General features: G+C 47.7%; 1 protein-coding gene across 6 annotated transcripts in view; it reads left to right on the forward strand.

The window, feature by feature from the left end:
• Positions 1–4,823, forward strand: part of chd7 (chromodomain helicase DNA binding protein 7) — a 59,568-nt gene extending 54,745 nt beyond the window's left edge. For all 6 annotated transcript variants that reach the window (XM_058062261.2, XM_058062259.2, XM_058062264.2 and 3 more), the window contains 7 exons: positions 379–549; positions 621–845; positions 928–1,146; positions 1,229–1,369; positions 1,441–1,545; positions 2,213–2,390; positions 2,538–4,823. In XM_058062261.2, the coding sequence (XP_057918244.2) occupies positions 379–549; positions 621–845; positions 928–1,146; positions 1,229–1,369; positions 1,441–1,545; positions 2,213–2,390; positions 2,538–3,490 (1,992 nt within the window). In that variant the 3' untranslated portion in view covers positions 3,491–4,823. The remainder of the gene's footprint in view (positions 1–378; positions 550–620; positions 846–927; positions 1,147–1,228; positions 1,370–1,440; positions 1,546–2,212; positions 2,391–2,537) is intronic.
• The last annotated feature ends 5,044 nt before the right edge of the window (positions 4,824–9,867 follow it).

Here is a 9,867-nt window from a genome sequence, read left to right on the forward strand (position 1 = left end):
GACTTCTTTCTACAATTTAGTCATTTTTCTCACTTGTTTACCTAAATCCTGCCTTTGCTACGATCTGTGGCTCCATTTTGGGTTATTGAGGTGAGAAACGGGGTTGAATTGTAGGAGGAAATCGTGGCCAATCACATCTTCAGTGAAGGTAAAAGTACTCAATGTTGTTTTATGCTTTCATTCATCATTTAGACAATATGTATTTAGAATTGTTAGTGCATGTCACACTAAAAATCTGTTTCATTTTGGACTTTGTGAAACAGATGATTGATGATGATGATGTAATATTTGGTTAGCGGGGGACCTTGTAGAAGGAATGGCTGACACTCGTGCACCCTGACATTGTACTTAGTAGTATTTGATGATGATGTGGTGCAGGACAACGCTCTGGGCCTCAGCGTGCCTCGACAGAGGAGGAGGAGAAGGAGGAAGATCGAGATTGAGGCCGAAAGAGCAGCCAAGAGGCGCAACCTGATGGAGATGGTGGCCCAGCTGAGAGAGAGCCACGCCACAATGGAGTCCCAGAACCAGGCCATGGATCTCACCAAGGTACGCTTTGGTTAGAAGCCCACTTGGGGAAAAAGACGGCGTGAAGTGAAAGGGCTCCACTTTCTGTTCAGGGTGTGCAGGCTTCTCCATCGCTGACCGGCTTGCCCGGAGCTCTGGTCGCCAACCCCTCTTTCAAGGCCCAAATGGAACTGCTGCAGCAAGCCCCGCCCCTCGGACACAGAGCCAATGGTTCGCTGGAGGCTGATCTGCCAATGATGAGAAGGAGGCGGGGACGCAGGAAAAATGTTGAGGGTCTGGAGCTGCTGTTTATGTCCAACAAAAGATCTACAGGCGGGGTGACTACTATGTGATACATAGATAAATTATACCATAGATGGATGAAATATGCTTGATAGATGAAATAATGTCCATGCTCAGGATGATGGTGACGGGAGCAAGCTTTCAGGTGTGGATGGGCTCCAGGACGCGGGCCGTGCCCATCGAGGCCTGTCCGTGTCGGACCAGAGTCCCAGTGGGAGATCATCTCTTGCGTCCGGCAGCGTGGAGGAGGAAGAGGCCACGGTTTCCAACAAAGAGCTGGGGGAGTGGCTGAGGCAGCATCCCACGTACGCCATGGACATGGCAGGATTTACACCAGTACGTGGTCTTCTTCTGCTTGTCATTCATTTGGTCTTCCAAATGATCTGATTGGTCTGAATGGGTGTGCTTCCGTCTGTAGAAGAAGGAAGAGTTACTGCTGTCTCAGTTCTCCAAACCCAAGCAGAAACGTCATCGCTGTCGAAACCCCAACAAGATCGACATCAACACCCTGACGGGCGAGGAGAGAGTGCCTGTGGTCAACCGCCGTAATGGCCGCAAGGTCTCATCTTTCTTTTTGGACGCTTCTTTTTTGTATTTGTTTGTCTGAAACTGATTATTTTCTTCCTCTAGATGGGAGGGGCCATGGCTCCACCCATGAAGGAACTTCCCAGGTGGTTACTGGAAAACCCTGAATTTTCTATTGCGCCTGACTGGACCGATATTGTCAAACAGTCGGTTAGTATGGTTGTGGTTTCATTTATTTGCAACATGCACACGCTTTACTTTGACTGCTTCATCTTACAATGGAACATTGACTGTAAGCCATACCCTATGGTATTTACTATATACACTAACATATACAAGTCTACAAGTAGTAGTACAAAGGTCATGGATGTAGTACATGGATCTATGAAAGTCATGTATATAGCTATAGAAGTCATCCATCCTTTTTCTATGCCGCTTATCCTCACTAGGGTGGCAATATGCTGGAGCCTATCCCAGCTGTCTTTGGACAGACAATGGCAGGGCACAAATAGACAAACAACCATTCACACTCACATTCATACCTATGAACAATTTGGAGTTGCCAATGAAGCTGACAAGCATGTTTTCGGAATCTATAGATATAGAGAAGTAATGGATACAAGTATTATCAAAGTCATGTATGTAATTAGTATATAGCTAGAGAAGTCATGTATCGAAGTATTTTATATATATGTGTGTGTGTGTGTGTGTATATATGTGTGTATGCATATGTCATGTGTATAGTTATAGAGAAGGCATGTACTGTATATAAGTATTATATAGATACAGTACTTAGAAGTCATGTATATCAGTCTTATATATATATCTGGTATTATATAGAAGACATGTAAGTTTATGTATGTATAAATGTCTGCAGGGTTTTCTCCCAGAAGCCATGTTTGATCGGCTGTTGACTGGTCCCCTGGTCAGGGAGGAGGGCGTCCGTCGTCGCGGACGACGACCCAAATCCGAAATAGCGAAGGCGGCGGCTGCTGCCCAGGTCGCGGCGGCTCAGGCTGCCCAGGCCTCATTGGCCACAGCCGCTTCCTCTGCAGGTGAGATGTTTCCATGTGATTGGATTGGTAGCCTGAGACTTTGCCATGTCCTCTTGATGATGATGATGATGATGATGATGATGATGATGATGATGGTGGTGGTGGTGGCGGTGATGGTGATGATGATGGTGGTGGTGTGCGTTGCAGGAGGCATGAACCCTCTGCTGCTGAACAGTCTGTTTGGAGGAATGGACCTGTCGTCCCTGCAGAGCCTCCAGTCTCTCCAGCTGGCTGCGGGTCTCATGGCCTTCCCTTCACCTTCTGACCCCAAGCAGGCCGCCGCCTCCATGCTGCCCCTCATGCTGCCCGGCATGGGAGCGCTACCCAACATGGCCGCCGCCATCCCCAACATGTTCGGCCTGGGCGGCCTCTTTGGTAGCAACTTGGCCGCCGCTTCCAGCGCCACGGTGGCCTCGGCATCTGGGAACGCCAACGGAACCGCCGATGGAGACGCAGAAGAAGAAGGTGAAGAAGCGGCAAAGAGGAAGCGGAAGGAGGAGGAGAAGAGAGACGGAGGTGAGGAGGTGGTCGAGGAAGAGGAGTCGTTAGATGATGCCAGTGAGGGCAACAATGTCACCAAGAAGAACATCCAGAAAGATGACGAGGAAGGTGAAGAGAATGTGGAGAAATCCCAAAGTGCCCCCCCTCAGATGCCAGCTGCCGATTCTCCGGCCGACGTCTCCATCAACAGCGAAGCCGCCGCCCTGCTGGCCGCCGCCGGCATGTCCGCCAACTCTCTGGCGTTCAACCCTTTCCTCCTGTCCACCATGGCCCCCGGCCTCCTCTACCCCTCCATGTTCCTTCCTCCTGGCCTGGGGGGACTCGGTCTGCCCGGCTTCCCCACCACCTCCACCCTGGCCGACCTCCAGAGCGCCATGGGCATGCTGGGGGGCAACGCCGCCACCACTCCTTCAAAGGACGACGACAAGGAGCAGCAGCAGCAGGAGGAGGAGGAGGAAGAGGAAGAGGAGGTGCGAGGAGGCGACAGTGACTTGGCGGAGGAGAACGTGGAAGCCACAAGCCACGCTGAGGAGTCCGTGGTAGGGGAGGGGGGGCTGGGAGGTGATGAGGAAGAGGGGGCGTCTCCACAGAAGGACTAGACCAAGAACCCACCCCCCCACAGACCTCCCACCTTTACACACCTCCAGCTCAACTAGCCTTTTTTCCTTTCTGGACTTTACTGATTTTCTTTGGGGGGTGGGGGGGGCATTTCCTGTGTGTGTGTGTCAGTAAAGGGGGGGGGGGGTTAAATCTTTTAGCATAGTCAGGGAAATATCAAAGACTGTTGGCCAGTTTGCATCGCCACCCTCAAATACCAAGTTCCAGTAGTGCTAGCAATACTTTCATTATTATAACCATTATCATCCTTATTATTATTATTATTATTGCTATTGCTCAGCTCAAGACGCAAACATATTTTGTCCAGCCTGCTTGTTGTTTTGGGCAGCCTCTCGTATTAAAGGCTGGTGGGGTGGCGCTGCTGCGGGGGGGTTGGACCCCCCCCACATCAAACACACACACACACACACTGAAGCCCTAAATACCCCCCTCCCACACCCCCATGCTACCCTGATACTGTTAAGCCAGTCACACACTGAAAGCCGCCGAGTCTTTCCACTGCCAGCTTTCACTCCTCGGAAGGGATGGTGGTGATGATGATGATGATGTTTGTAGCACAGAGGAAGCAGACACGCTGGGTCTGCACCGCCAGTACACCCCCCACACCCCCACCCCCAGTTGATGATTCTGTGCACGGGACGTTCCCGCTAGTTTCCCCGTGGACGCTGCTCCCGTCTGGCAGAGACCAGTTAGTCACACACACTGACGGCACACAAACGACACGACACCTTCAGCTTCTTTCCCGCTTCTTCTCTCCTCCGGGAAAGCAAGAAGCTTCATTTGTTTCCGTTTCCAAACCGTTGAAATGAAAAATAGACGGACTCATCCTCTCACGCGCGTCTCCTTCTGTCTGTCATGCTGACACAGCAATAACCAAGGCAGCTTTTGAATGTCCCACATGACTCGCCCAGCACACACACACACACACACACACACACAGACTGTATGAATAAACCACAAGTGTCGTATTACTAGAAAATCAAGTGTAAGTGAGAAGTACTGCAATCACTCTGTTCCTGTTGATGCACTGGTGTTGAAAGAAATAATCAGGTACCTTTTATTACTTAGATACTTTTCTTGAAAAAATGGACTTTTTGTTACTTTTAGCCAGCAAGCTGAAGAGCATTACCTCAAAATTCTTATCTAGCCTTGAAGTTTACAGACTTATCATGTAAATGTTTTTTTTTCTTTTCTTTTTGGGTGTGTGTCTTTCTGTTTTGTTTTTGTTTTTTTTTTGGAGACATCATGTATGATGAATTGTAGCGATGATGCTTTTAATAAAAGTGAATCATGATATTGGCCTAGGAAACCAAAGCACCGCTTTTGCCTGCCGTCTTTTCTCATGCTGCTTTCCTCCAATTTCAGATCAACATTTGCCATAAAGATCATCTGGAACCCCCTCCTCCTTTCTTTAAATGTCTATTCATTCATTTTCTACCACATTGAAAGGTTTAGCTAATCAGATGAACACATGCTGAGTCTGCCCCGCTATGGTGCATTCAAAGACCACTAAACGTGACAAAATTAACACTTGGAACATTGACTGTATGCTGTATTTATCCTGCATTATCAAGGAGGTTAGCATCGCTCTGGTTAGCATGTTTTCAGTTTGGCAAACGCATTCTCATGTTATGAGGCCTACTGTATTTTATTTTATTTAATTTATTGCCAAACGTCCTCCTTGTTAGCATACGGTTAGCTAGCTTACAAATCACCCGTTTGTGATCGATCCATCCATCGCTGATCCCAGATCGGAATGCGGGTGCAGCGGCCCAAGCAGGGAGTACCAGACTTCCCTCTCCCGGGCAGCCGAGTCGTTCATTTTGGGTGCTTGTACCCGTGATCTCAAGAGGACTGGTCCCAGGGCCCTCGCTGTGCGTCGAGGTGACTGACTGAATCCCTCCGGAACTTCTCTACCTCGCGTACCAGAGAGGTGACGTTCCACGTCCCAGGAGCTAGCCTCTGTAGCCGGAACTGCCCCCCCCCCCGGTCCCAAGCTCACTCTGCACCTGACCCCTCTCACTCCCTCACCCCATGAGGGGGGGCATGACATTTGTCATGGGAGACCCTACCAGGGGTGGTGGAAAAACCCTGGACAATATGGCTCCGAGGATCATTGTCTATGATGTCGTCATATTTTAGTTATCAGATAACTAAAATATGTTAAAATTAGGACGAATGAACATTTAAGGTTACCTTTACCTTTGAAGACGTGATTGAGAAGAGGAAGTTGGTGGTTGATCTTGCTGCCACGTGGTGTCTTTGTATGCGTTTCAAATGTCCATTATAATAGGAACAGTGGAAAAACGGGTTTTTGTGTTAACATTTGTGGCTTTTTGGACAGATGATTGGAATTATATGATTTATATCTAATCAATTCATTTAGCGTCCGTCTTGGTTGGAGTCAGGTGACACCGTCTGGAATGAAATCATGACAACACAAACTCTTATTTTGAAACAACCTTAATAGGTGACTCATCGGTCAAGAAGAGGTGAAGGAACACAACAAAGACTGTGTGTGCAGCTGCTGACTAAATAGACAGTGACAGGCAAACACTCCAGTGGGGGGGAGTGGGGGGGCACTCTATATCCTCCGCCCCCTCCAAACCCTCCTGCTAACAGGACATTGACATTCACCTCTCATTTTGGATCATCATTTGCAATAAAAAATGACTAATTATTAGAGTAGATTCCACTCCAGAAGCCTCCTCTTCTCTTTTCAGTTGCCAGTGTTCACTCGCCACACAAGCCGGTTCAATTCCCAAATGTGCTTCACCTCATATTCACTTTCTCGAGGATCGTTAGTAAATCTACGGCCACTAATAGCCTGCTGCTCAGGTTGGTGCTAGAGCAAAAAAAATACTACCAATAATGGAAAAATTAGCAATATATAGAATAATATGTATAATTCTGGGCGGCACGGCGGTCGAGTGGTTAGCGCACAGACCTCACAGCGACGAGACCAGGGTTCAATTCCACCCTCGGCCATCTCTGTGTGGAAGCGTGGGTTTTCATTCCAAAAACATGCTAGGTTAATTGGCCACTCCAAATTGTCCATAGGTATGAATGTGAGTGTGAATGGTTGTTTGTCTATATGTGCCCTGTGATTGGCTGGCCACCAGTCCAGGGTGTACCCCGCCTCTCACCTGAAGACAGCTGGGATAGGCTCCAGCACCCCCGCAACCCTCGTGAGGAAAAGTGGTAGAAAATGAATGAAGGAATGAATGTATAATTCTATATATTATACTATATTATTATACATATTATAAAAATATATATATTATAAAATATTATATATTATATTATATTGGAATTCTATTATATAGAATATATAGAAAAATGTCCAAATATTTTGTGGAAGAAGTTTGAATCTAACAGGGCAAAATGAGGTTGTAGACTAAAGAATAAAAGAAAGAATAAAAGCTCAAACATTATGGAAGAAATTACAGCGAGCGTGTGTGTGTGTGTGTGTGTGTGTGTGTGACAGACGTCTGGCCTAATCGCCTTGCCAGAGGAAGTGGAACGTGAAATCCACCAGCCACCCCCCAACCCCCCCCCCCAACCCCCACACACTGTACACTGCTTTCTCTTCTTAGGATTGTACAATATTTGTTGATGTGCCAGGTCATCTATGAAGAAGAAAAAAAGTCAAGAGTATTTGGAGTATCCATGATGAATGGAGAACTTTTAGAAGAGTGGGAAGGAGAGCAAGACGGAGTATATGTGTGTGAATGAGAGGGACCCGAGTGGAAGAGTGAGGTTACAGGGAGAAGAGATACAGAAGGTGGAGAACAATTCGGAACAACAGAGATTATGAAAAGGAGGTGAAGAAGCGTGTGCAGGCAGGATGGAACGGGAGGAGGAAAGTGTCAGGCGTGATGTGTGATAGAAGAGTTTCAGCTAAAATGAAAGGAAAGGTAAAACAAACTGTGGTGAGATCAGCCATGTTGTTTGGTCTAGAGACAGTACCACTGAGGAAAAGACAGGAAGCAGAACTGGAGGTAGCAGAGATGAGGATGCTGAGGTTCTTTGGGTTAGGAGCAGTGGCAATTCTGGCTGGAATTACCGCCCTCCACCTCCCCCCCATGAAACATGAAACATTGAAGTCGAAGAGAGAGAGGTTGTCATGGTGATGCCACGCAGGGTTCCAGTGATAAAGAGCCATCTGCCGTCAGCATGACCACCTACAGCCTGGCTGTCGTCACGGCGGCCATGATTGATGTTCCCCAGAGAGTGACGCCATGATGAGTATGATGGAAAGAAGGGAGGGGAGATGGCGGGGGGAGGGGGGGGGTGTTACAAACTCGGGAGGACGTGTGCTCCTCTCCTCCTCCCTCCCTTCACGCCAACCCCCCCCGTTACCAGGGGAGACAAATGGATGACCCCCTGCCTCCCCCACCTCCTACACACACATAACATGGTGACATTCATTGTATGCACATACTTAGAAATACTTCTATGTACTTATATGTACTTCTTTATACTTGTACATACTTCTATGTACTTATACAGGGTTAGGGTTACTAGCTATACTATACATGCTTCTATGTAACTCTACATAGAAGTTTACTAAGTATATAAGTATACATAAGTATAGTTGGGTGAGAGATGAGGAAGAGGATGTTAGCTTCCTTGTCACGCGTCACTCATCTATGGTCAGGTGGTCACTGGGAGCCAATCAATAAGAGATGTCAGGATGAGGGAAATGAAGTCACATGATTGGCTGACACGGCGCCATCAGCAGCCGCTCCTGGGAATTGATGGAGCCCACAATTCGTGATCCTATTTCACCCGCTTAGCAATGATACACACACACACACACACACACACACACAAGGAAATTGATTTTATTTCCCCCTTGATTCATATGTGTATTGATGGTCATGTGCAGTGGCAGAGGTACGGAGTGGCCGGGGGTGCATGGGGTGGGGGCCCCAGTGGCCCCCCTACAACTGCAGGACAATTTTTTGACAAACGCGGCTCTGTGGTACCGGAGACCACTTCAGCCTAATCGTTTCTGCTCAGACGCATTTCACTGCAGCACACAATTTTCAGTGGGGACGCAGGAGGGAATTTTGTGTTGAGTGTGAATGGTTGTTTGTCTATATGTGCCCTGTGATTGGCTGGCCACCAGTCCGGGGTGTACCCCGCCTCTCGACCTCAGGCAAATGGGATAGGCTCCAGCATGTCTGCGACCCTCATGAGGCTAAGCGGCATAGAAAATGGATGGATGTATTTATGTATAATACTACTACTAAGCCTATATTGATGTATAGAATATGTCATAATAATATTCTGTTTTTTCTCTGTGTGTGTGGTCTTCCTTTTCACCTCGTTCCGTAAAGACCCCTCCCCCCATCACCACAAACTGTCAGAGGAAAATGGAGACTTGCAGGGGGGAGGGGGGGGTGTAACCACATCAAGCATAGATCAGTGGATCATCCGCATCACTGAACACACACACACACACACACAGGCAGGGTGGGGCTATGAGGTCACCAGGAAGGCAGCAGGCTACTGGTCAACTGGGAGGTGAGACGTTAAGACAACAGGCCCATACTGGTGATACTGGACTGTCACCATGGCAACACGCCTCCCGTGTCTGTCAATCAAATTATAATTTTTTTTATATCAATTCATCAACAAATAAACACCAACGCTGCACTTTCTCCCTCGGCAGGAAACAAAACCGGATCCTATTGGCCCTCATGTCACTCAACACTGGTAGCAAGCAGCTCATTAAGACCAGTTCTGGTCATGCTCCCCCTAGTGGACACAAATGGCGGTCCAAAAAAGCTTGACTTTTTAACCCAACAGGTGATTTGTAAAGCAATGAACAATTGTGATGCTACAGCGGGGTAATTCAACTCTTCTTCCTGTATTCTTCCCATCTAAAACAGGGTGGAAAATATCACTAAAGAAAGCGGTTTAAGTAATAAAAGAAAGAAACGTGAGCCTCCTTGTTCGAAAGTGCGATGACATGAAAAAGACGAGGAGGTGTGAAGTAGACAAGAGAACTTTGGGAAACGCCATCTTTTCATTCTCAGGGTTAAAGGGGTGTGGCTGTCTCCCTCTGGTGGACGTCCAAGGAAGTGCAACTCCTATTTAATGCTGCTACTCGCGAAGTAAGTGTGCATTTCAAGAAATACAACTAGCTGGGCTTTTCCATTTCATCCTAGTGATACAAATACTATTTGTATAAATGTAAAACAGCCTACGCCACCTTTTTTGGTTTTGCCCCGCCCATACGCGAAAAGTCATCATCCATGACTGAGATCACATGGTACCCCTTCCAGCGGTACTTCAGGCTCAGTTTGAGGACCTGCAAGCTCGGATTAGCACCAGGATTTCCAGTCAG

This window comes from Doryrhamphus excisus, linkage group LG2, assembly GCF_037039965.1.
Source record: "Doryrhamphus excisus strain RoL-2023G ecotype Guam linkage group LG2, RoL_Dexc_Guam_v1.1, whole genome shotgun sequence".
NCBI classification, from domain to species: domain Eukaryota; kingdom Metazoa; phylum Chordata; class Actinopteri; order Syngnathiformes; family Syngnathidae; genus Doryrhamphus; species Doryrhamphus excisus.